The sequence below is a fragment of the Lepidochelys kempii genome, chromosome 1, assembly GCF_965140285.1.
Source record: "Lepidochelys kempii isolate rLepKem1 chromosome 1, rLepKem1.hap1, whole genome shotgun sequence".
NCBI lineage: Eukaryota > Metazoa > Chordata > Testudines > Cheloniidae > Lepidochelys > Lepidochelys kempii.
Genome location: NC_136380.1, coordinates 323,034,605 through 323,061,486, shown reverse-complemented (window position 1 = coordinate 323,061,486; position 26,882 = coordinate 323,034,605). Strand labels below are relative to the sequence as shown.

General features: G+C 42.3%; 1 protein-coding gene and 1 long non-coding RNA gene across 5 annotated transcripts in view; one reads left to right on the top strand and one right to left on the bottom strand.

Moving 5' to 3' along the window:
• The window catches only part of LOC140905308 (uncharacterized), a 42,217-nt gene that overhangs the window by 13,340 nt on the left and 1,995 nt on the right, over nucleotides 1-26,882 (bottom strand). The window contains exon 2 of the long non-coding RNA XR_012156815.2: nucleotides 22,712-23,002. This is a non-coding gene — a long non-coding RNA (uncharacterized LOC140905308). The remainder of the gene's footprint in view (nucleotides 1-22,711; nucleotides 23,003-26,882) is intronic.
• Nucleotides 1,863-24,436, top strand: GTSE1 (G2 and S-phase expressed 1). 4 transcript variants are annotated; one of them, XM_073328379.1, is made up of 12 exons: nucleotides 1,863-1,941; nucleotides 3,741-3,824; nucleotides 8,810-8,867; nucleotides 8,950-9,553; nucleotides 10,952-11,101; nucleotides 12,249-12,396; nucleotides 15,896-16,273; nucleotides 16,520-16,592; nucleotides 17,369-17,617; nucleotides 19,141-19,327; nucleotides 20,285-20,419; nucleotides 23,891-24,436. In XM_073328379.1, exons 2-12 carry the CDS (start codon nucleotides 3,746-3,748, stop codon nucleotides 23,972-23,974), a joined length of 2,145 nt encoding a protein of 714 aa, XP_073184480.1. In that variant the 5' UTR covers nucleotides 1,863-1,941; nucleotides 3,741-3,745; the 3' UTR covers nucleotides 23,975-24,436. The 4 variants fall into 4 exon arrangements, with proteins under 4 accessions (XP_073184480.1, XP_073184481.1, XP_073184479.1 ...); XM_073328380.2 differs by having other exon boundaries at nucleotides 1,921-2,000; XM_073328378.1 differs by lacking the exon at nucleotides 1,863-1,941 and adding an exon at nucleotides 2,202-2,528.

Genomic DNA, 26,882 nt, shown 5'->3' with positions numbered 1-26,882 from the left:
CCCCCCACCCCCATACACACACAAACTCACTCTCCTGCTGGTAATAGCTCATCCAAACTGACCACTCTTCAAGTTTAAATCCAAGTTAAACCAGAACATCGGGGGGGGGGGGGAGGAAAAAACAAGAGGAAACAGGCTACCCTGCATAATGACTTAGCCACTTCAAGTCTCTATTTAAGCCTAAATTAATAGTATCCAATTTGCAAATGTGTCTGTGTTGATGCAAATTACCTGACTGACTGGAGGGGCGGGGGGAAGACTTGCCCATAGCCATTACAAACAGGATGCACCCAGCCAACCAATGGATTCTGTTACACAAAAGAGTTCAGATTTTGACCCTACTGGACAGGGAGGAAAGGAAGGATTAAGCCTCGCAAATAAAAGCCACAGGTTAACTTTAAAATACCAAAACCCCAAGGAAGTGGTTAAACTGAATACCTATGTTAAGGAAGACCCTGAGGACAAGAAAAAGCTACAAAGATTCAAAAGAGATATTGAACAAGCTGACCTAAAGAATGATTTATCTAAAGCAAAGGTTTGGCATGACAAAAACAATTGGAAAATGTACACGATAGAACTGATAATATTATTGCCAATGATTGTAACTAACTTGTTGCTGATGCCAAGAACTGTAAAAATGTACAATGTGCATGGTCTTTTGGAAAAGCCCTTCAACATGTTAAGAGTGGTACATAATAGAAACCCTTATGCTGTTTGGTTCAACAAGAACAAACTTTGTGTTAAAAAGCCTAATAATGTTGAGGCTCCACAGCTAATACATAGACATATTTCTAAAACTTTCCACACCAGAAAATAAATAACCCTCAAAAGACGTGTGAGGAGATGTTTGTGTTTTTGTGTATTTACATATGTATGAGTAGGGTCAACAATGTAATCAAGAGTCCCTGTCTATGGTGTATTCTGATATCATTTAAATGCATTGTAAACACAGGATATCTCAGTATTCATCTCTCTTTGAAATGTACTGTGAATGGTGGAGGAAAAAGCAAATGACTTTATGTTAATTCGTATAGCTAAGTACCAGCGATGGACCTCCTTCAAAGTCATCCTAATTACCTTTTGTTCCCCGAGGAAATCCCAACGTGTCAAAGAGGACATAAAATTGTATAAAAGATCCTTGGGTCCTGATTCTGTCATTTCAGATCTGTTTCAGCTTCATCACGGGAAGACTGAGGCACAAGACTGAGGTCCCAGTTATGCTGGTCTCCTCTGAATATGAGATTTGGACATTGGACTATAAGCTATGAACTATTTCTGAAAGAATTTTTTGCAACTACAAAGATCACCATCTCTGCTATAAATCTGCACCTCAATGGATTGAACTTATGTCTGTATATATATATTGATCTTTTAACCATACTCTCTCTCATTTTTTTTAAATAAATTTTAGTTTAGTTAATAAGAATTGGTTGTAGCGTTATTTGGGTAAGATCCGAAACATTCATTAGCCTGGGAGGTAATGTGTCTGATCCTTTTCTTTTATATGATGAAATACGATTTCCAGATATTTGATGTGGGTACCTGGATCACTTTAAGGGAACAGTGTTGTTTGGACTGCTGAGTAAGCAGTAAGGTAATAAAGAGGCTGTTTTATACTGGCTTGCTAAATCTAAGTATTAGAATATCCACCAGCTTTATGGGGATGGTCTGCCCCATTCTTTGCAGTTCACCCTAATTGAGTGACCACAGCTGGCTCCCCACTAGGAGCCCACTCACACTCGGACTGCACCTTTCCCACTGGCCACCCTTCCTCTCACGGGCTCGCACTGCCACATATTCCAGCGCTGGAGGGGGTGAGGCAGACTCTGGTGCACACGTCCCTGGGCCCTGGGCGGGCCACCACGCAGTACGATGATGCCCCATTGCATGAGACCTGCAGGCAAAGGACGTCTCCACATCGGGCGCCAGACACCCGCCAGAGTGTGTGACCCCACGCGCCGGGCGGGCTGACCCGGGGGGGGGGCAGCGAGGCCCTCAGGGTACGGTACCTGCCGGAGCCTCGCTCTGGTCTGGGGGGAAAAACCTTGGGTCATGAGACAAACAGAGGCTGGCTCTGAGGACAGCCTCGATTTGGCGCAGCCAGGCGCGCCGTACGCCGAGTTGGGGCGGGTCTAGGCCGCAAGTGGAGGGGAACGGCGGCGACAGCCTCACTCTGGTGCTTGCTGGGACCGAGGGACCCCTGGGGGAGCCTGGAGCAAACCAGGGCCACGGGACGCTGCTCCTCAGCGGAGCCATCCCTCCCGAACTACGAGTCCCACCATGCATTGGGTTCTCGCGCCGCCCGACCGCCGTCAGCCCTGGGTCACGAGGCTGTAACCTTGTTTAAACCTACCAATGAGGAAGCTCGATCTGTGCCAGCTCTACGTGCCCCGGGCCGCGAGTAATTCAAATGTGCCGCTGCGCCTCGCTTCCCTCTTAAGGGAGGGGGCGCCACCAGCCCCGGGGTGCACAGTGCGGCCGGAGGGCTCGACCCGGTGCTGCGCAGCGTCGGCGGGACGGCCTCGGGGGTGAGGGTGGCCCGGTGGCCTGTGCGGACTGTCGGGGCAGTGGGGAGGCCCTGGGCGGGCTGGGGAGTGAGGCAGGCGGGGGGTGGCCGGGGGGAGAAGGGGCGAAGTTGGGGGCCGGGTGGGGTCAAGGAGCGGGGCGTGTGGGGCCCCCGGAGCGGCGTGAAGGCGCGGCGGCCCCCTCCGCCATGGGGCGAAGGAGCGGCTCGGGGGCAGGCCGCCCCACCCCAGGTGGGGCGAAGGGATTGGCAAAACCAGGCGAGTGGATGGGGACGTAATAAACAGACTAAACTGCGCGCTAGCAGAGAGGATGGAGTTTGCGGCGCCGTTTGCCTTAGTCACGTAATCTCTACAGCTTCCTCACGCCCTCGGAAAACAGCTTGTAACCGAACCCTAGCCCGTGTTTAAATTCTGCTAAACTGCGGGGGGGGACAATTCTCACTTTGCTTACCTAAGAGGTACATTTCTTGTTTTTCTTTCCATGAATGCACCTACCCTCTGTAAAATGGACCACGTTTAATCTTTACTGTGGAGAGGCTCACTTGATTTAGCTTTCACTAAGACAGATTTAAAAAAAAAAAAAAAGACTTAGTGTTTAGGTACCATGGTACTTAGTAGGTAGCCCACAGAAGCTACTTAGGTATTTCCCAAAGGGAAAAGGGACACTATATGGGGCTGGCCCAAGCCACTGGCCCAAGCCCCCACCCCCACAGCTGCACCGGTCTGGTCCAAACCACTTGTCCCCTTGCATGTCCTGTTTATTCTTGCCAACTTATCAAGTTGGGCTTAAAAAAGGGACTGTCCTGGTCAAAATGTGACGAATGGTCACCCTAACTTACATTACATGAATAGTTTAAACCTGCAAAGTGCTTAGGGGTAATTGCAGAACTCCATGAACTCTCAGCTGTGTGCTGGGCTTGGAGCTTTGTTTAACAGAGCCCCCACCACTATATTTGAGTTCTTCAGCACCATCTCATTTGATTAGAAGGGAGATGAGAATTGTAGAATTTATGAACCTTGCAGTCGTTTGCAGGGCTATTGCTGAAGTTAATTGATCCATCTCTTTGAAGTTATGGATTTCAGAGTTTGCACTTCACTGAACTGCACTACCTGTGATTCCCTAAGTGTAATCCTTGTCAACAACTTGATCCCTGCGCTTCAAAACATGCCTGCAAAATTAAATTGTGAATCTTTCTGAACTGTCTTATTTTGCAGACACTATGGAAGAAGGAAAGGAAATGTCAGTAGGCTGGTCAAAGAATATGGCTGAAGAAAAACTGGATGTTTGCAAGAACAGTGGTAGGTGGAAAGCTATTGTTTAATTGTCTTCTTATAACTTTTAGCAAGGGATATACAAGCCTGAGCTAGTTTCTAAGATACAGCTACACTGCAGCTGGGAGTGCAATTTCTAGCTCAGATAGACATACACACACTGGTTTTGACTGAGATAGTAGGCTATAAATAGCAGCGTAGGCACAGTAGTGCAGGCAGCAGCCCAGGCTAGCTGCCCAAATACATACTTAAGGTCTCGGACAGGATTGTGCTTGGGCTATGTAGTTATGGCAACGCTGATGTTTTTAGCATGCTAGCTTGATCAAAGATAGAGCATGTATGTCTACTTGAGCTGGAAATTCTTCCTCCAACTGCAGTGCACATGTACCCCACATGTTCTGATTATTTAAATCAGTGATTCTGTCACATCTGTTCCATAACCTGCTGTGTAAGCAGTCTTTTCATGGATAGCCTGCTGTTTCCCACTACTTTGATCTTAGTGATTTTCTGCAGAGCTCTGTAAGAGTTCTTTGAACCACGGGTAGCCTCTGCAACATGTGGTGGTGGCGGCATTTAGGGTCTTTCTAATCTCCCTCGTATTTCTACTCTGAAGTCTGCTCTAGCAATTTCTTCTTTCCCATATCCCAGAGTTTGTCATTCATCAGTTTAGCTTCCTTGTTAACTGATGTAAATACCTGATGCTTGACATACTTGTCATTCCCATGGGTCCTTCTAACCCCTTCAGCTGTGTCCTTGCTTCCTCTGTTCCTGGACATGTTCCCTTGGATGACTGGGGAAAGTAACACTGTTATGCAGCTCCCTCAGTCTCTCCTGTTAAAGCTCCTCTGCTGTGGATAAATAATTAGCTATCTCCCTCAATTCAGTGTGTGTTCTCTCTTGCCACACACCATCCTTGGCCAGAAGTTACTACTACTCCAATTCAGATTCCCATGCCTCTATCTTAGGCACTTACCACTTTAGCATCTAAGTCAGAGGGGGACAAACTACGGCCTGCGGGCCCTATCCAGCCCGCAGGACCCTTCCCTCTGGCCCACGGGGTCAAGACAGGCTTGCAGAGGTGCCAGCCCAACTCCCTGCCAGCATGGTGAGCGGGGCAGAGGCTAGCCCCTGGCCCCTCCCTTTCTGCTCCCCTTCCTCCCTGCCTCGCTCGCAGTCACAGTTCCCCCAGCACCTGGGCAGCGTGGCTGCAGCTCCGACCGGGTGGCATGGCTATAGCACCGTCAGACCTGGTGCTTCAGGGCAGTGCGGTCAGGGGGAATTCTGGGGGTGGGGGTCGAGGAGCAGGAGGGTTTCAGGGGGGCGGTCAAGGGGCCTGGGCCCTGCTGCCAGGAGCAGGGGCAGAGCAAACCAGGGCCCCCCTCCACCTCCAGCATGCTTGGCCCCTGTCCCCAGCAGCCAAGCCCAGACAGGGAGTGAGCCCTGCCCGACTGCCAGGGAGAGCAGCCAAACGAGTAGGGGAAACGCACAGGAAAAGGACTGAGCCCCCCTTTCCCCCACCCCACAGGTAACGTCGGGCAGGGAGGGTTGGATAGGAGGTGGAGGGTCTCAGGGGGGGCAGTTGGGGGTGGGGAACAGGGGAGATAGGATAGGGGATGGGCGTCCCAGGGGGATGGTCAGAGGGAAGAGAGCAGGGGTGTTTGGATAGGATGCAGGAGTCCTGGGGGGCAGTCAGGGGTGGGGAGCAGGGTGGGTTGCATGGGGGTTGGAGTTCCAGGGGGCTGGGGTGGGGGGCCAGGCCACGCCTCACTGTTTGGGGAGGCATAGCTTCCCCCAGCCTTCCCTACCCAGCCCTCCATACAATTTCTGTACCTGATGTGGCCCTAGGGCCAAAAAATTTGCCCACCCCTGGTCTAAGTGCTAGATTCACAAAAGCACTTAGCTGCCTAGCTACCACTTTTGGCACCTAAATCCCAGAATCGGGCCCCAGTGGGATTCACAGAACCCCTTCTCAGGTGCCACCCAACCCTTTAGGTGCTTCCCCCCACCCCACCCCACCCCTCCAGTAAAAGTTCCCTAAGAGTCTGTTTTTTTGCCTAACTCACCTGCGGGGCCGAATCCAGTGAACAGGCTCAGAGCTTGCCTACTAGATTATGCCCCCATGGATGAGTTCACACAAAATGGAGTGGAGGAAGATCTCCTTTGTAACTCTTAGCCCAGTGGTTAGGAGGTGGGAGACCCACAGTTCAAGTCATTCCCTCCACCTGAGGGAGGATAGGGGCTTTGAAAAGGATCTGCCTCCTCTCAGGTGAGTGTCCTAACCCTAGGTTATAGAACAGGGGTCGGCAACCTATGGCACGCGTTCCAAAGACAGCACGCCAGCCGATTTTTAATGGCATGCTGCTGCCTGCCAGGCCCCAGTTGCTGGCCCGCTCAGCCCGCTGCCGAACCCAGGCTGGGACCCGGCAGGCAGCAGCTTGCCATTAAAAATCCTGCCCGCTGTGGCCTGCTCTTCTCCACCTCCCCCTCCCCCCAGCGGGGTCAAGGTGAAGAAGCTTGGTCCTGCTGGCTGCTGCTGCAGGGAAGGCAAGCTCCCTCCTCCCCCCCCGCCTCTTCCCCCAGCGTGCTGGTTTCCTGCCCCTCCTCCTCTCCCTCCCTGCCGCTGATCAGTTGATGGCCCTTGCGAGGGAGGGAGGAGGGGGAGAAGCAGGAGCTGCAGCGAGCTGCTCCAGGGAGGAGGCAGAGAAGAGGTGGGGAAGGGGGGTGGAATCGGCATATCCCCTCCAGCCCCCTGCCGTGAGCTGCTCTGGGCAGGGGGCTGGGAGCACCCCCACGACCCTAGCCCACACCCTCAGCCCCCTGCCCTGACCCCTGCACCCCCCATGACCCCATGCCCTGACTCCAGCACCCCCCACACATACCCAGCCCCCATGCCCTGACTCCTGCACCCCCACACACACCCCCAGCCCCCTTCCCTGACTCTTGCACCCCCCACATTCTCACCCCTACCCTGAGCACCAAAAGGGAGCTCTTGCATCTCCCCCCCACATTCCCACCTGCACCCCTCGCACCAAATGGGAGCTGCCCAGGTAAGCACTCCACACCCAAACCTCCTGCCCCAACCCTGAGCCCCCTCCCTCATTCTGGCTCCTGGCCAAACCCTGCACCCTAACCCCCAGCCTGCTCCTTCACCCCCAGCCCTCAGTGCACTCCCACCCTCAGCTCAGTGCAGAGAGAGAGGAAGAGAATGGGCTAGAACCAGGGAGAAGGTAGGTACCCACTCTATGTGGGCAGGGCTGGAATCCCAGACCGGCAGCCGGGACCCTGGCTGGTAGAAGGCAGCGGATGGAACCCCAGACCGGCAGCGGGTCCCGGCCACAGGCCCCGCTCAGCCTGCTGCCGGCCTAGGTGAATGGAACCCCAGGCTGGCAGCGGGCTGAGCGGGCCAGCGGCGTAAGATCAGCATTTTAATTTAATTTTAAATGAAGCTTCTTAAACATTTTGAAAGCCTTGTTTACTTTACATATGACAATAGTTTAGTTAATAATATATAGACTTATAAAGAGAGACACCTTCTAAAAAAAGTTAAAATGTATTACTGGCATGCAAAACCTTAAATTAAAGTGAATAAATGAAGACTTGGCACATCACTTCTGAAAGGTTGCCGACCCCTGTTATAGAATATTCTGTTGAGGAGCTCCCTCAGTCTCTCCTGTTGAAGCTCCTCTGGAGAAATAATCAACTATCTCCCTCCGTTCATTGTATCGGAAGCCTGAGCAGTGATTTTTCTAGATGCCTAAAAGTTATGACACTCAGCGTTACTATGTCTAAGTGCCACCATATTCTAAGTGCCTCAACTCTTGACATCTCTTCTGAATGTTTGACACCCACCCTGCCACTTGAAGCCCACATCCCTAATTTCAGATCTCAAAACTGACACCCTCCACTAAGAACTTTCTCTTTGCCTGGGATCTACTCTGTCCCCTCCTTATCCTCTCCTTTCCTTCTGTATCCCAGTTAGATCTCCCTTCTGCTGCCTTTCAGTTCCAGGCAGGCCTTTTCATTCCCTTATTTTCACCTAACTACTGTCTTCTCACTTGTTCTGTGCCTTATTCAAACAAGTCCTCTTATACTTCTCTTGCTGGGAGGGTGGAATCTGTCCTAGGTTTCCTAGTTACTACTGTATCTCGTTTCCCCTCATCTCATTTGCCTTTTAAACATCTGACAACTGGTTTACATATTACCCTTTTATTTCTCTTCCATCTCTGACCCCTTCCAGTCTGGTGCTTTCCCAGTTCATCAAAACTGCTCAGCTTAAAATAGCTTCCTCACTTTCCTGCATCTTTCTGCTGCCTCTAAACTCAATAACATCCTCTCTTCAACGGCAAATTTCTTCTAGGGTAAAATTTAGTAGTTTATTTTAATTGTTTCAGTTGAGTGCAATGCAAAAGTAATGGATGATAAAGAAACCACCCTTAATCTGAATATTTTCTGACAGTCATCTTGACATCTGTTCCATTTCAGTGTTAAAAGTAGTCTTGGTCACTTTCCCCAAGGGCTCTCAATAACATTTTTGCTTTTACAACCTTTTCCTGATTTTAAATGTTTCTCTCCACCTTGCTGTGTCCCACAAACAGAAACTTTCTACTGAAACAAGAGCATTGGCTATGTACAAAGTGCTGTCAAATGCACACTAAAACTAGGATATTTTTCTTATCTTTCAGTTTTAATAATGTTAAGTGTTACTTGAAATAATTAAACATGTTCAGAAAGATGTGTGGTTATTTTTAATTATCTGACCTAATAACTTGAACTATTGTCGTAGTTAATTTTAAAGATATCTTGGCAATGTCTTTGGAATAACTACAAATGGGGTGTGAACTTAATGAAGATCAAGTAACTACTTAAAACAAATTTAGAAGTAACTCTAAAGGTTAAATTTGTTAAGGCTAATGCCAACTGGCAGTGTCGTGAGAAATATACTGCAATGCAAATTGTGTAAATCCTTGTAACTACAGCGATAGTCACAATTAATGAGATCATTATACTTTCAGACTTTCCCCTTCTAACTGATGAAAAATTTGATTTTGACCTTTCTCTGTCTCCTGCAAGGTAAGCTAAGTGTTTAAGGGCAAGTACATATGTAAAGTTCAAAGGATGTTACAATATCTTGACTGTCTTGTCCGTCTTACAGTGGAAATGAAGATGAAGTTTTTGTTGGACCTCTTGGGCACAAAGAAAAATGTGTTGCTGTCAGTATTGAAGCAATTAAAGGTGCTGAAGAAAAGATCTCTCAGACCCCTGATGATAAGCTGATGTGGAGTCCTCTTACTGGAGAGAAATTTGTGGAAATCTTTAAAGAAGCTCACTTGTTAGCACTGCAGCTAGAAAGCGGCAACAAAAATGAACAGAACAAAGTCACCCAATCAGAAGGGCCAAAACCCAAGGTTATAGAAAAATTTGTGCAAGCATCCAAGTCAAAACTAAAAATCTTTCAAAAAGGAAACATAGAGAAAAGCCCCAGGGCTATTAAAAGGGAGACATACTGTGTGTGGGACAGCCCAATTTCTCAACTGCCACCTTCCTTTCAGAAGCGTTCAGATTTACCTGTGACAGCAGTTGACAAAACTCCTCCAAACACATCTAGTCCTATTAAAATCCATAAATTTCCTAAAATATCTGTTTCACCTCTAGCCCAAGAACAGCAAAGTGATGAAAAAAATAAAAAGGCAATAAGCAAATTGCACACAAAGGCTTCATCTGCTCTTGGAAAAAGCCGTCAACTGACAGTAGAAAAGGTAAAGAATTTTCTTCTGGATAGCTTAATACTCAATAAAAAAAAACATGGTTGTCTTGAGATAAGGGACTGTTTAAATCTCGTGCAAGCTTTTGTTTAACAACTTTCTTTTTTAATGCATCTCTCCATTGTTTGAGAGAACCTCAAATAGGAAACTGACTTTACACAAAGAGCTGACAAATGCACAAGGTAAACTGAAAGCATATTTTAACTTGTTATACTAATGCTAGTGGAGTAGTAGTTATTAAAGTAGTGGCTAGAACTGCAGAAAGAACTTGTTTTGTTTTTTAATTGACTGAATTTAAGTTTTTACACTTATTAATACTTGATGTTCCTGACTTCTATGTAAATATTTAATACTTATTTTATCATCCGTCTGGTAAAATTATTGCTGTCTTTTGGTGATTTAGATGCCAACAGGCTCTTTACTTATATTAAGCTCTCTTCAAAATTGACAGTAGTAGGCACAGCTCTGGAGATACAGCAGTAATAACACTTTATAGTCTTGGTACACCATCCTATCTAGAGCATGATTAGCCAACTATGTAAGATTGAGGAGGATCCAGCTATGCGGCAGTACACTGAAGAACTGCCCAGATATGTTAGGGGAAGCGGTAGCTGTGTTAATCATCTCTCGTGTACATAAGCCCTGTCCAGGTTGGTTTTTCTCTCCTGTCCTTCTGTTCCTTCCCCTTCGTAGCTAAGGCTATGCAACTAGCAAGATGCTCCTTCTCTCTGTGTGCACTACTGAGGAGGAGGATGTTGGCTCCTTACTCCTGAGAAGAAGGGTGAGGAAATTGTGCCATAGGCAAGGGAACTTCTGTAGTCTGCTCTTTTCCCCTTTGTCTCCAATCCCATAGCTTTGATAGTGTTGCTGGTCATGTGGCCCTCTCAGATGCTAACTGGAATAGACTCGTGAGCTGTGCAGTCTAAAACTTTCATGTCTAGCTGTTGGTGTCATCCAGGGAAGAATCTCCTTTGGGCTATTGGAAAGAAGCGTTCGTGTGTAATTACATTTTGCCTACAGATGTGGGACATACCTATTTTAAGAAAAGGGAACAACCACTGCAGTGTCTAGGGATGAGCATGGGCTGAAAGAATCACATAGGGACTAACTTGCTGCAGAGGTGATCGCCTTATGTTGATTTAAAGCCAATTTTAATAAATGGGAACATAGTCTATGCTGTATTTAACACCTTTAAATTCTAATAGAGTCTAAATAAATTGAGAACTTGGAATTTTTAATGTCTAGCAATTCTCATACTTGGTAGATGCAATATCCTTTTCTGTTGGCTGGTATAAAAAATATGGATTACTGAATAAATCAGCTCCTGCACGATCATCAGAGCTGTTGAAATTGTAATAGCTTTCAAATAAATTTAAAATTTTAATCTTGCAGCCAAAACCAGGGAAAAAACATGTGAACAGCATGGGGTCATCTGAAGATCTACTCTCTGACAAATCCAGTGTTGCTTCAGATGTATGTGACTCACCATTCAGTGGCAGCTCATCATTACAAGACAAGCGAGTTCTTCCTTCTCAAAGCAAGGTAATTACAGTGTTAATACAACTGCAGAGTGAATATGTTCTTAGAATACTGGTGACTTCTCCATTTTTACATATGTAAGAGACAAACCTAGTTTTCTGACTTAATGCCATAGTCTTCTCTTATAATAAATTCAAGGTAAAGTTTCTATTCTACAATTGCAATTCTTGGGTGGCTAAGTTATACATCAAGTGTTTTCCCCATATTTTTAACACACAATTGTTCTTAGTGCATCAGCATATAGTTAGATATTGTGTTAACATGAAATGTAGTATGTAATATTAAGGGGCAGGGAAATGCAGATAATAGGCCTCATAGGAGGTTTGTGGATTAAAGTCTTTACTCTTCATGGTCACGTATTGTGCTACTTGGAAAGACTCTCATTTTTCTAGCATGGAAGCAGAATAGCAGTGACTCTTGCTACATCAGAAGCCAAATTCTAGGAACCATAGCACTACAATTTAAGTACTCATGTCTAAAAGAATGTGACTAACCTGTAGAATATAGTTTGTCTCAATTTTGTTAACTTTTGTACAACATTGCAATCCACTTAATATTGTCTATGCTGTTTCCTCTCCCCTCCACCCTCCCAGAGGTGCCTGATCTCTTGGCAGTGGATACACTTAAATGAAATATTGGCCACTCTCTCCAGATCTGATGCTAATGGAACAGTCTTAGTTATAATAGTCAAACTCACACAATCACTTTCCTAAAGAAAAGAATTGTAATAACATGGGATATTGCATGTGAGATGGGGAAAGATGCCTAGCATTTCAAAAATAGCACTCCAGTGTATTGTCCCATTAATCTTCATTTCTATATACTTTGAATTCATTATAAGGATATACTTGAGCTGGGGGCGGGGAGGGAAGGGGGAACACCATTGGGCTAACAATCAATTTCTGAGACCTATCCTATTAGGTACCATACAAATGTATAATTACATTTTTACTTTATTTTTTGCTTCCCAGCAGTCTGCTTTTTACTTAACTTAAGCATTTTAAAACAGGATTTAGAACTTTTCCCTGGGACAAATGAACCCAGAGAATGGTGATGCATAATGATGTAGAAATCTAACAAATGAAAATGTTGTTGTGCTAGCTTAATGTATTTTGGACAGTTAAATAAATTAGACTTTTTTTATTCACAGTTTGGGTTAAGGAAGACACAGTTAAAACCTCCTAGTGCTGCTAATGGTCCTCTAAGAAAGAACACCTCATCTTCATCGTCGTCCTCCATTTCCAGCATGAACTCCAGTTTGAATTCAAGTTTGTCCGTCTCTCCCATAGGGGGAAATGGTAATAACTAGCATAGAGATGCAGTATGCAAATCAGTTTAAACTTAAAATAAGTAATGGGTTTTTTTTTTGACCTGCAGGTTCCAAAATGTGTTTGGTGCTGTCTGTATTTCTTGCCGCTTCAGAACGCTAGGCTGTGTTTGGGGTGGAGTTTGGAGTGTTGTAGCTGTATTGTTCGCAGGATATGAAAGGCAAGGTAGGTGAGCTAATATCTTTCATTGGACCAAGAAGGTAGAAGCTTTGAAGCTACATAGAGTTCTGCGTACCTTCCACCAATAGAAGTTGGTCCAATAAAAGATATGATCTCAGCCCCTCGTCTCTTTGGTGTTGAGAACAGGTGAATAAAACTTCATGTAGGCTGAAAGCTCGGTAGTTAGTTCAAGTTCTTGACTTCTAGCACTTGAATTAAACCAGAGTTTAGAATCAATGAGGCCAGTATCTACAAACTAGGAACTGACACACTTACACGGTATGCTTCTCGGTGATGACTTAATTTTTATTTTTTACATAGTCCATAATGGTTCTTTTCTGGTTAGAATTATGTCTAGCCACAGGAACCTCTAAATGCCACAATGTAACGTGATTTAGAGAACAAACAACATTATGAATTAGAGAAGAGGGAGGAAGTCAAAAAGTATGTTACTCGAGCCCTGGTTTAGTCCTCCAAAGCCCCATATAGTAGTAATTTACTCATGGCAAACTTAAACGGTAATATCTCAAAGGTTGTGGTTAACACAAAAGCAGGGAGTAATGCAATTGTCAAAGCCTTATCAGGACTTATTAGAAACAACAGTGGAATATAATAGCTTACAGTTTCTTGATCCATTGTAAAACAAGACTGAAGCACACACCTGTAACATTATTTCATATTTAAACATTTGCCTATCATGAAGATAGAAGCAGTCATTGTTCTACCTGAAGAGTGTCAAGACTTGGAAGCCTTTCTGAGCTTCCTGTTTTAAAGTTATGTATTAGCTTTTTACACTAAACAAACACGCACCATGTCTCTGTTCTCAGTCCCTGTAGCTGTGCACTCTGTTTTTAATACCTGTCGGCTGGCTGTATTTCCTGTTAAAACTTAATGACAGGACCCTAGAAATCACACTGCTACCCAACTTACATCTGGAGCAGAGGTTCCCAAACTTTTCTTATTGCATACCCCCTTCCAGATCTCCCAACTGCCTGTGTACCACTACCCTTCTCATCACTGATACTTTGTGTGTTCTTAACACTACCTGTCTTTAGCCATCTGTCCATATTTCACTGTTATGCACAGATATAGTGTGACGTGTATAACCAAAAATAAAACCCTGACTAAGTTCTGAGCTCAGTTAGACTGGACAGTTGCTGGCCAACTGAACCCGCACTGTATGGTGATTGGAGGTCTCTCTGTATCTGTGTTCTCCTTGGTACATCTTGAAGTAAATTAACTACTGGATTTTATATAACAAATTCCCACAGAGTTTTAAAGCTTTGTCTAAGTAGCCTATTATGAAAATGCAGTAAATAAAATCCACCCACAATTTCTCCCATGTACCCTCCACCCTGAGATGTCTCACATACCCCAGGGGTATGCATACCACAGTTAGGAACCCCTGGTATAAGGAAAAACGACTACTTAATACCAGTAACTTGCATATACTGTTATCTTCTCTAGTAATCCAAGATGGTAATAAAATGCCCTGTACCTTTAGCGGGCAATTATTTTAGAATTGTGACCCATCTTATTTGTAGCCCATGTGGTGATTTTTTAAAAATTTTTTTTTTGAGGGGGTGAGGAGGAGGGACACATTTTTTTAATAAAACTGAATTAATGAATAAAGTTGCAGAATATAATCAGATCTATATCTAGCATAAAATTTGACCTCTATAAAGAGATTGAGTCAGTGTTTAATGAGCAACTGATATCTTTAAAATGTATCCAAAAGCAGACTTGCAGAAGTATATGGATAATGTATGTGGCTAAACTACGTATTTATTCCAAACAAAATGAGTGCTTGCTCTCAATTGCTCATAGCGTAAGAGTGGGAGAGGAAAACATGCTCCTAATTTCTTGTGAACTAAGAGGCTCCCTGTTTCAGGAAGTGAAGAGAAAGGCACCTGGAGGAGATGAAAGAATTTTGGCATGCATGATTGGGGAAACACTCCAAGTGTAGTGGCCTGCATGAGTAAGCACCGAAGTCTTTGAGGAAAGTGAAGTGTGTTGGGGGGAATAATCGGGTCCAAAGAGAATGTTAAGTGACCACAGATGAACTGTAGGCAGGGAGAAGAACTGTGTAGAGCGTTGAAAGGGAGAACAAAACTAAACTCTAGCCCAGTCAACAACATAACATATAGATAAGGAAGTCGCTATTGGGAAGTATAATGCAAGACTCTGCTATTGGAGGACACAGTTTCCATGCTTCAGTGATTCAGAACTTTAATATCTTGTTTTTTAGAGATTGTTTATTCTGTTGGCTGTGGAATCCATGTGACCCTTACGCTATGTCTAGGCAACCTATTAAATAATACACTTCCTTTTAGGGGTCAAGAAAATACTGTTCTAAGTTGTAGCTTGCTTTTTTGCCCATAGGCTAAAACACATCCACACTACTTATACTTACCCAGTGTTAAAGGAGCACTTAGCTGAAAATTTAACTTTTGTAAAAACTTGTCTTGCATAATGTAAGCTTAATAAGTTTAATAAAACTTTAATTCAATGGGAAAGTTTAGTAGCACATGTCTTGGAAATACACCGGACCCTCGCTAGAACGCGTGTCTATATAGCACAAATTTGCATATAACACAGTCGTAGCCATGGATCCCAAATTTAATTACTTTAATTGCAATTCATTTTAACGCGGTCCCCATGTTAACGCGGTACCATGCATGGATCCCAAATACCGCGTTCTAGCAAGGGTCCGGTGTATTTAATGTGAATGACCAGAAACTGTCTAGCAAATCCAATTAGTCTAATCGAAAAACTATGATTTTAAGTGAATAAATAGAATATTGAAACTTGTCATTTAAAAAAAAGTTAACTTTTAAATACTCTTAACTAGCATAGGGAAGGAGACTTCATTGACTGTCCCTTAAAATATGTATTTCAGGTAGCTGGGCCAACTACATTGAAAATACAAGTTATGCTTACATATACCTATAAAGAAGGCATATTTAAGTGCTTCTTAAAATACCTTACTCTTGTTTCATTTGAACTGGAAGCTGATATGCTGAATCGTGTCAAGGAGGCTTTTCTGAAGCATCAAAGACAAATAACCACCCGTAGAGTTTTCCTATAGTTTTCAGACTTCTAGTGGCTAAAAAGTGGAAAAAAATTTAAACCTTTAAATTGTAACAACTACAAAGTTCAGATGCTTGAACACCTATCACAAATCATTGCATAATGTTTTCATATCTTCAGCTGCACTTGAGTAAACTTACTCTCTTGTAATTTAGTTAAATGTACCTTGTAACCAGTTGAGGGAAAAAACAACGAGCAATATGAGCTTTCTATCTTTCAGGTAAATCAAGTCTCTCTTCAAAAATTTCTGTGAGCAGCTCCAAACTCTCATCTAGCACAAAAAGACTGGCTATGGTTAGACCTATCAGAATGTCATCTCTGCAGACTGTCCATTCTGATGTGTCCTGCAAGCAAACAAGATCAGGTAGTACTCCCAAAATATCTACTGCTGGGAATTTAGCCAAGTCTTCAGCTTCTGTGACAGGATCCCAAACTCTAGCCAGTGGAATTCAGAGACTGAGCTCAGTCCCTAATCTGCAGAAAATATCTCAGCAGAACAAAGATGGAAGTGCAGCAAAAGGAAACACATGCCCAAAAGACAATGCTAAAATTATACTCACACCTACAAATCAGATTAAGGTCCCTAAGAGATGTGGAGGTAAGCACACATTTTTGGAAGGCTGTTTTTTGTGTTAACTTGGCTTTTAATTTTAACATTTCTTTCAATGTTCCTCACACTATTTGCTAATTGAGAGTGAAATTTGTCTTTATTTGTATATTGTTCCAAAGCTGTTGGGATGGAATGAATCATATGACTTGTACGTAAGATGTTATAGTTGAAAACAAAACTAATATAGATAACAAATAAGTAATAACGTAGAGTAATATTTTTCTCTTCCCTTAGGTTCATCATCAGAAAATACAGCACCAAAAATAATGGAGCCAATCAGATTACTATCTTGTGGCACATTTGGAAGGTAACTTTTTGTAATTAGAATTTAACAGGTCACTTGCATGTTTTCTTAACTATACCTACCTTTGAGAATGTTGTACCAAGCAACTATGTAACCTGAATTTTAAAAGTGCAGTTCTAATTACTTTGAAAACTAACATTGTGAGGTATCTCTACCCTCCTGGTGACTTCCAGATTACTCTGCCCTTCCACAAGTAAAAATGTTAACTCACCCTGGGATATGAAAGTCAGTTTGGCTCTCTTGGGACTGGGTAACATAAATACCTAACTAGAATTCATTGACCATTCTGATGTGCAAGGGAACAGAATCGGCTCACACATAACAGAGATACTTCTGCAGTGCTAATGAGGGTATGTGGGGGGTTTTTGTGTGTGTGTGTGGTTGTTTTGTTTTTTTTTTAGTCAGCTCTGAATATACTCAGGAAGCAAATCTATTGAGGGCTGTTTTCACATAATACCTGTTCACTGTAGAAGTGCACTTCAAGATTCTGTTACATTGAGTGCACTGCTTCCTCTTCCGTCTCAAATTTAATCTCAAATTTTCAAAATGATTTGAAACATCTGTTAACTGAACTTTAACTATGAGGATGTGACCAGTTCCAGCATAATACAGCAATCACTTTTAATGTTCAGGTTTAGTTATCCTAACACTTCCGTATCTGTTTGTGTTCTTAAGCCTGCCTTATGTTGTTTATTTCTGTTGTCTGAGTAGTATTCAGAATGTTTGTAAGAAGTTTCTAGAAGCTTTCAGTTAAATGTATGCTGCTTGTTTTCTTCTAGTGGTGTTGCTGTTTGCACTCCTGTCAGATCTGCAGAAGATGGGGCCTCGCAGAACTCTTGTCTTGGTTCCAGGTCCATTTTAATTACTCCAGCCAGTATAAAACGTTCTGCTGTGCCTACACCTGCCAGTCGTATCTCAGGAATTCCAACAATAACTCCTAAAACTTTGCCAAGATCTGTCTCCTCTCCACATTTTATGTCTGTTCGTCAAGTCTCCAGTGTGTCCACCAGAAAGACTCTTGCAGCTTGGTAAGATACCGTGGGTGTAACATGGCTCTATTGAAATCTATTAAAACTCCTATTGTCTTCAATGGGGGAAAGATTTTGTCCCAGATGTTCAGACACTGTACACTAGCATGTAAGTGATTTAATCTACTGTTGAGTAGAAGCATGCCCAGGTAACTAGCAAAATAATACAGCTATACTTGTTAGTTCTTTCCAACATAATTCTCTAACATGGTTTGGTTTGCCTAAATCCGTAAACCAAGGGATAACGTTAGACTCTCTTGTAAAAATAGTGAAGATAAGCACATCTTATTCCATCACTTGACCACATCTTCAAACTACCTGTGAATCAACTTGAATTATGTGCATCATAGAACTTGTATTTGAGGAATTTGCTGCTTTCAGCCAGCTTACTTGATGTACTGCAGAAGTAACTTTGTGTTCCAACACAATGACACTTCCAGCTACGTGAAAGATAATGGAGGACCTAAATGTGGCAATACTTTCTAGATGAGGAAAGCAAGCAGGCAGTTAAGTCAAATGATCTACTTTTAAGTTCTGTTTAAGTTACACTTTAAGGTATTGACCAATCTTATGCTGTCACCATTATAAAATCTGGCATCCTAAGAGAGGCCAAGGATTGAATTAAGACTGAACTGTTCTTGCTCCATGAGGTGGTCTTTCCATGCCATAGTTGAGACAGTGGCTAGGTACAAGGGGAATCTGGGCAGCACCATCACAATTCTGTACCTGTTCTGTGGAGGGGATGCAGTCTTTTCCATAGCTGTCAACCCAAAATCTTTTCACAAGCTCTAAATATATACACAGCTTAAACTAATATTTATGGTAGTCTCATATGGTGCTGATTCCCCAGAATAAAATTTAACTAACCTTATATTTCATGTTGTGCTCAGATAAAACCTTTTGTTCCAGGGTAAGCCAAGCATTATCATGCCTGTCTCATATCTCTCAAATGTTCAGTTACTTCCTCAAACTACAAGTCCAAAATGCTTTCTTCCCAAAACCCTCTCCTTTTCCCACTCTACTAGCCCACTGATTGTTAAGCTTGCAACTTTGGAATCCTCCAATTCGTCTCTGTACTTTTTCCCTTCACCAGGGAGCGGACTGAACCAATTCAGTGACATGCAGTACCGGCACTTCTCTGGTACAGCAATCTCTGCATAAGCTTCCAGAAACTTAAGTTAAAATTTTCAAATGTGGTATCCCAAGATTATCCACCAAATATGGATTGTCCATTTTGCTTGTACATTGTAGGCAACTTTGACTTGTCTATTTAAATTGTAATTCCTCAGGGCAGAGACAGTGTCTTTATGTTCTGTGGGATGCCTAGCATGCTTTTAGATAATGAATAAATAAGATGTTATTTTCAGACTGAGGGTACTCACAAAATAGAGAAAAATAAAGTTATCAAATGGCGCTTTAGCATTTGTAGGGCAGCTAAATGACATGGACGTTACCTTGTTTATACTTTAATAGTAATGCTTAATGAATACCTCTTAAATACTTGCCAACTTACTTTCCCCCAGTTCTAAACAGGCAAAGGACACCAAGACACAAGTGTCATCATTTGAAGATGATGACTTATCTCCTCCACCTATAATACCTCTTACACTTGTCTTTTCACCAGAAAAGACTATAGAAATAGCACAGAATGAAATACAAGAAGAGACTGAAATACAAAAACAGCCAGCTGAAGAAGCACAAACTAATGAGGTAGGTAAACTGAATCCATTTTTCCCTCTTGTAAAAGCTGCCATTGAGTGAACTGCATGAAAATGTGTGCTGTCTACTAACTAAAAACTTGCTCAGATTTTGAAGTGAACTAGATTAGGCATACATGTGCCCTCTAGTGTTTGCTTATCATACCACTGAACAACATTTCTTCATTGGGATAAATGTTCCTGGAAATCGAATTTCAGTCACCTGCACAAATAATTGTAGGTCAGATTTTAGATTTGCACTCCCAGTTATCTACACTGGAAAGTCCTTGTGTATTTATGAATCCAATCATGAAACACAATACCATGTTGGGTAATTCAATACTGTCCAAAAACAGATGTATTACAAAACTACGATTAGAATGTCTGTCTGTAGAAAACTGTTTAAACCATAGTGTTAAAAGAAAAAAAAAGTCTAAATTCCTATTTGCTGGAATAGCAACTTGCTTGCAGATATCAGGCATAGACCAAACTAACAAATTACTCATTGTTAGTTCAACTGTAGTTATTTTCTCTGGTATTCTGTTTACTTAATGCTGGAAGCTTGCTGTGGATTTGTTTGGTGTATGTAAATACTGAATCACAATCAAATTGGATAGAGGGGTGATTAAAGCTAGTAATCTTATAGAACTGTTTCTTTGTCAAAATGTTGTCATCACAATTGTAGGTACAAGGTTAAAACTGAATTTAAAAACTGAAATATGAAACTTGAGAATATTTTTCAAATATGATTTAGCACTTACATAATACTTTACCCCCTCTGCTCTGCACACTAATCCTTCTCTCATCCACCAAATTATGCTGCCTTTAGGATGGTCTACATATAACCTACAAACCTAAGAATGATGGTTGCTTTTTGTGGCTTTTCCCTATGAGTCAATAACTGATTTTTCTACATTATTCTGAAGGGAGTATAATAAACAGAGGAAAATTAACTATTTACCATTTCTAGGTCTTGCTGGTAGATATTGGAATAGATGAAACTCCCATTGCTGCTTTGGAATGTGAAAGTAGACCTCTCATTGACCTTTCTAATACTCCAGAAGTGAATAAAGTTATTCCACTAAAACCTAGTGTGGTAGGACAGGTAAGGTATCTGAATCATTTGTTTCCATAAATGCATAAAAAATAATTGTTTGGTTGTATGCATTTGTATGTAGAATAGTTATTTCTCCCCTGTAACAATGTATTGTATACGAATTATGCTTGGCACTAGTACCTTATATTCAACACTCTTATTTAAGCTGAATCCAATTTATGGATTCTTCTTGCAGTCTCTTCCCTTTCGATCTCTAGGGTAAGTGAACATTTTGTTGTAAAACAGAGCTATGAATGAGCATCAGTTCATGAGTCAAGAATTTTAATTATTCAGCTTTGCATGGCCCACTCTTGCTGAGCTGCTTTTTGAAAGTCAAAAAACTAGCTGCATCATTTATTATTGTAGAAACACAGCTCTGTGCAGGCTCACTAAATTTCTCTTAGTAGCAGTGGCATGTCATGACACTTTTTTTAGTACATTTTGTGGGGTTGTACAAGAGACTGGATAGACTCATCCCATGGACACAGCCAGTCAGGAAGTCCTATTCAGAGATTTCATATTCTTGTAGAAATTAATTCTGAGGCGTGCACTGCACACACAAATGGCACACCACTGCTTACTAGTCCTGAACACCAATAACCTGGAGGCTAGAATATGTTCCTGCTACTCTTCTCTGCTGTGAGACAATGTCTGTCAAACCCCTAACTGCAGCATTGGTTTTCAGCACTACACCAGTTCAGACCAGTTTGGCATGTAGAGGTTTGTGTTAAATGGCTCATCACTCCTGACGTGGTCACCACTCTTCAAAAGTCAAAGCAGCTGAGGCTTGACCTTGGCTTTAAAAGTAACTTGATCACTAATGTGCAGTGCCACGGAGACTCTTGGCTTTCCCTCCACTGGAGCCAATATAGAAAAGCAGATGTGGTAGTAGTGCACACTGACACTATTCCTAGTGTTCAAGGCACATATGCACATGATGAGTGTAGGACTTAACTAAGTAGTCATTCCATGACTTAAAAAGATGTTTGGGAGGGAATGGTAATGGGAGTAAGCTATTACCAAAATCTGTTACTGTGATTCCCTGAGACAAATAGTGCTTTTTAGGGGACAACAACTTGATAAAAACATCTGGTGAAAGTGCTGGTGCTTTTATTTTACTAATAAGTAAGGCTCAGGTCCACAAAGAGACATGAGCAGCTAGAAAAATCACAGGAATACTGTGATCCGCAAAGCCTGAGTTAAGAGTAGGATCAGTGGTTAGGGTACTCATCTAAGATGTGGGAACCTACCAGTTTAAAGTATCCCCTTCTGCCTGGATGAGGGTTTTTTATATCCATTTAATTTGTACATTTAAACAGGAGACTCCCATTTCTCAGGTGAATGCTCTAACCTCTGGGCTATGAGATATTCTGATGTCAGTCTCTCCCGTTGAAGCGATGTCACTTTGGATAAACAATTAGCTACTGAAGCAGGGAGACTGGATCTTGGGTCTCCCACATCCTCAGTGACTGCTCTAACCACCCGGCTATAGGACCCTTCTCATGCATGCGTGCTCTCTCTCTGGCCCAATTACTCTTATTTTCTACAGTAGTGCCACTCTTTAAGAGGGGTGTCTGACATTCCCCAGGGTACAATCTGGACTGATGGGCAGCTGTGTCTCCCTCAGTTCTCCAACCTGGAGTGCCTTTTACACTGATCTGCTGTGAGAGCAACCACTCCTGGTCTGCCCGCACACAGCCTCCAGCATGTAAATCACTCTCAGCTATGCTCTGAGTGCTGCAGCCAGCCACCCTGAAATTACATTGCAGGGCAACACCAGAAAGCTTCCAGTCCCAGACTAACCAACCCCCCCCCCCCCCCCCCCAAAATGTGCATCTTGTACTGCCCAGCCCCTTCTGGACAATGCAAACTCATATAAAGTCTGCCATTTCAGTAACAGAAAATGATATACACAAATCTTGTTTTCTCAAATGGAATTTCCCAAACACTTCAATCTAAATACGCTGGTTTAGATAAAACAATAAAACAAGTTTATAAACTATGGAAAGATAGATTTTAAATGATTACAAGTAATGAGGCATTTGGGAGGGAGGGATAGCTCATTGGCCTGCTAAACCCAGGGTTGTGTGTTCAATCCTTGAGGGGGCCATTTAGGGATCTGGGGCAAAAATTGGGGACCGGTCCTGCTTTGAGCAGGGGGTTTGACTAGATGACCTTCTGAGGTCCCTTCCAACCCTGATATTCTATTAAAAGAATTTGTTACAAAGAAATAAAAGGTAAAACATGACTGACGCTTAGCTTAATAAGTTAAGTGAATTCAAAGCAAAAGGTTTCGCTCACCACATGTTCTAGCAGTCTTATTGGCTGAATCTTTCAGCCATGATCCTTCCACAGTCTAATGATACTTCCTTTGACCTTCAAGTGTTGTTGACGCTGAGAGTAGAGATAAAGGGAGAGAGATCCTTTGGAGGTGTGTTCCCCATTTTTATCTTTTCTTCCTCTTCTGAGAAGCCTCTCCAGCTGGGGTTCAGGAGACTGAAAGTCTGTGGAGATGGGAACTTCCAGCTGTGTGTTTTGTTTTTTGGGTTTTTTTTTTGACAAGATGTAAATTTCTCGCTCACGTTCTTTTTCCTGCCAAAGAATGGACACTTAATTAGATGTTAGTCCATTTTATTTTGTTGACACCGGGCTGAAGCATCAGTTTGCCTTTTGTCTTTGAGGAATTGGTCTAAACTTGGAATATGTCTCAGTAATGCTATACAGTGTTGCTACACATTTTACCAGGATAATAACGATCAGAACATTATGGATTTTCAGATGATACCTTACAAAGCATACTTTGTACAAAATCCATTATAGTTTTGTAAAAGAGTTTGTATCCCAATATTAACTATCATGGGGGGTAGGAGGAGGGAAGAGGGCAGGTAAAACACATGCCTCTCTCTGGCATTTCCCAACAGCTATTGGAGGTGCGGGGTGACCTACCATCCTCTGGCTTTTGTGAATCTCTTCTCTCTCTGCTGTACAGGAAATCTGAGTACCTGACTCTGTCTTTTAATCCCAGTGATTTTTTTTAATCCTTTTTTTTTTTCTCCTAAGCACGTAAAAGCTAGGTGTTGCGAGGCTGTGTGACAAAAACTGATTCACAAATGGATTTTAGCCCTGAGACTCAGTCCCCATGCATAAATTCTTAGTGTAGCAAGAAAACTAGAGCTCAAAACCAAGTAAAATCAGTATGTTTTTTTCAACCTTTGGGAGCTAATTCAGTTCTGATAGACTAGCATTCTTTGATACATTGGATCAGTCTTTGGGGCAGAGACTAGGTCTCCTTTTGTATAGCACCTAGCACAAGGGGCTCTGATTGGTGCATGTGGCTTCTGCTATAATTAAACTTTTTACAGTAGAGTAGAGAGGCTCTAAATTGAACATCTAAGTGAGTGGTGTAGGTATTTGTCTTCAGGCACCTGAAGAAAAGAATCAGCTATCTAAATCTTATGTCGTTTAATTTCTGTCTTTCAGCTTATAGATTTGAGTTCTCCTCTTATCACTCTGAGTCCTGAAGTGAACAAAGAGAATCTGGATTCCCCTCTGCTGAAGTTCTAAACTAAGCATTAGCTGAACCAAAATTTTATCTTGGGACTAGCATCTGCAATCTTGATTTGATATATTAGCCATCTTCATAGGACTGTGTGGAGTGAATATCATGCAATAAAATCCCTTTAATGTACTACTGAATGTAACTTGTGTTGACAAAATGGAACTAGAATAATCTGTTCAGCAAATCCAAATTGGGAGCACTTGATTAACGTAACTGTCTTTAAGCATTGTTGCAGATCCATGTAGTTTAAAAAAAAAGTGCTGTATGTCTCCTTTAGTAAAATTATTTTAAATCTAATTATACATAACAGTAACCTTTTTCTAAAGGTTTACTAGTAAATGATCTAAAGTACTAAAATTAAACTGAAAATTAAAGCTAATGTGGTAGTTTTTGTAATTAAGGGATTTTAATGGTCTGTATACATATGAAAGCATCGCAAGTCTGGAAATAAAATGGTTTTGGGACTACTAATGTGTTACATGCTAATTGTGCCATAGAGTATTTCAGGGAGCTAAAATTAGCTACATTCAATAAAAGCATCTGGATCTAATTGTGTACTTTGACATAATCAGGATAATGTTAAAGGTGGTAGTGTCAGAACTTTGCAAAGTGCATATAAATTGAGTTGCCTGCCCTGAAGACTTTTTCTATAAAAGATTTAGAAAATGGAAACAATGGGATCAGAGTGAAAAGTGCATTATGTTAATTTTAACTTCTGATAACTTTGAGGTAGGGAAACATTGCAGGAACAGATAAAACAATAATGAGGTCAGCTGTAGAAAGCAAGGTAAAGGATGGGATTTGACAAGGCCAGCTGCTCTACTGTATGAGAGAGGTAATTCTAGATGTAAGAAATGATACAAAGTCAAAAATAGGACATAAAATGAGTAAAATACCTGGCTCTTCCCATTTTATCTTACGCATCAAATGTAAAGTCTGGTCTGCCCTACTTTTTGCTAGAGGTCTTGCTTGGAAGACCCAGAAATGGACTGGAAGCTTTTTAACCCTTCAACTATCAACAGACCTGTACTCTGATGTCCATGGTAACAACTCCAACTCAGCCTGTTTAAACTATAAAAGCAAAAGTTGAAGACAAAGCCTGCTATGAGCTGAATTGTTTAGATTTAAAACTCCTGATAAAGGTTCTTTAAGGCTCCGGGTAAACCCTTGGGTTCATATGACTAGGTGAAAGATTCTAGAAGTAGGAGGACACTTTTGAAATAACTGAAATGTTTCAATTGATGTTATGGGTTGAGGCTACCTTCTCTTCTCAGACATGGTGTATGTGGATCACAGGCCAAATCTGGACTACCAGATGCTTTTGAATGGATCCTGAAATTTTTGTATTTAATTATTCTTAGCCATCATCTATTGTTATAGTTGCTGGGTTTTTTATTATTTTCTCTGGAGTCTGGACCTTGACCAAGAAATTTGGACCTTGACAAAAAAAATTGACTATTCCTGGCTTAGGCCTACATCCTGATCAGACGAGCCAGAGAGGGAACCAATGGCATTACCACCAGCTTTGAATAAATCCTGAGCACTGCCTGGCATGTGAGACTTTGGTTCTGGTTCTCCGACTCCCTCATGTCAGGGGCCAAGAAGGCAGGAAACCTGGGTCCCCTCCTTTGGAAAATTCTGGTTGTGCCCCTGGCTATAGAGTCTCACAAAGCTCAATCTTTGCCTATACTATCAAACAGCTATATGAAGCAGATCCATCTCTCACCTTGACCACTCCTTTGTCAGATGTCAACACGATCCCCTAGCTTTCTCCACATAATCATGTCTGACTTGCTCCATGTGGCTTGAGGCTGCATAACTCCCAGTTTCTATGTAGTGTGAAACCTCCTGGCAATACATTCCCTAGAGCAGGGGTTCCCAAAGGTGGGCTGTGACACAGTCCCGGGTGGTCTGCCAGCACAACTGCATTCTCCAGTCAAGCTCTTAGTAAATCTCTAACTCCATGTGACTTGTATAACTTAAATAAAAGCTATATAAATGTAATGTTTTGAGACGTATAGGACAGAGTTAGAAATCGTTAGTTAAAAAAATAAGCTGCAGTATGTCAACTTTAAGTCTCATGAGTACAGCTGTGTGTTTCACTGCCAGGTAACCTAGCAACATACACACAGTCCACCATTTACAACTGTAAAAAACAGGAAGCAGTATTTCAACCTGACATGGATCGATTTATTTTTCAAAAGCAAGAAGGGTGTGTTGGTAGAGAAGATAATGAAAGTCCCAGACCACCTACAGATATGCAAAATTAGCCAGCCAAAAAAAATAGTGGTAAGAAAATATGACAACACATACTTAAAGTTCAGATTCTCCTTTATGGGATTTGCAAAAAGAAAAGGAGGACTTGTGGCACCTTAGAGACTAACAAATTTATTTGAGCATAAGCTTTCGTGAGCTACAGCTCACTTCATCGGATGCAGTCAGTGGAAAATACAGTGGGGAGATTTATATACATAGAGAACATGAAACAATGGGTGTTAGTTGGGGGCTGAAGGTGATGGCTAGTGGCATTCTGTTATTTTCTTTGTTGGGCCTGTCCTCTAGTTACTGACTTCTGGGTACTCTTCTGGCTCTGTCAATCTGTTTCTTCACTTCAGCAGGTGGGTACTGTAGTTGTAAGAACACTTGATAGAGATCTTGTAGGTGTTTGTCTCTGTCTGAGGGGTTGGAGCAAATGCGGTTGTATCATAGAGCTTGGCTGTAGACAATGGATCATGTGGTGTGATCTGGGTGAAAGCTGGAGGCATGTTGGTAGGAATAGCTGTCAATAGGTTTCCAGTATAGGGTGGTGTTTATATGACCATCGCTTATTAGCCAGCAGAGTACCCAGAAGTCACCTACTATAGGACAGGCCCAACAAAGAAAATAACAGAACGCCACTAGCCATCACCTTCA

Excerpts from the sequence above, each read along its gene's own strand:
- GTSE1 (XM_073328379.1), top strand. The coding sequence starts at position 3,746 with ATGGAAGAAGGAAAGGAAATGTCAGTAGGCTGGTCAAAGAATATGGCT. Across the intron at positions 8,868-8,949 it reads CTTTCTCTGTCTCCTGCAAG|TGGAAATGAAGATGAAGTTT; the intron begins GTAAGCTAAGTG and ends TCCGTCTTACAG. Across the intron at positions 16,593-17,368 it reads TCTTGTGGCACATTTGGAAG|TGGTGTTGCTGTTTGCACTC; the intron begins GTAACTTTTTGT and ends GTTTTCTTCTAG.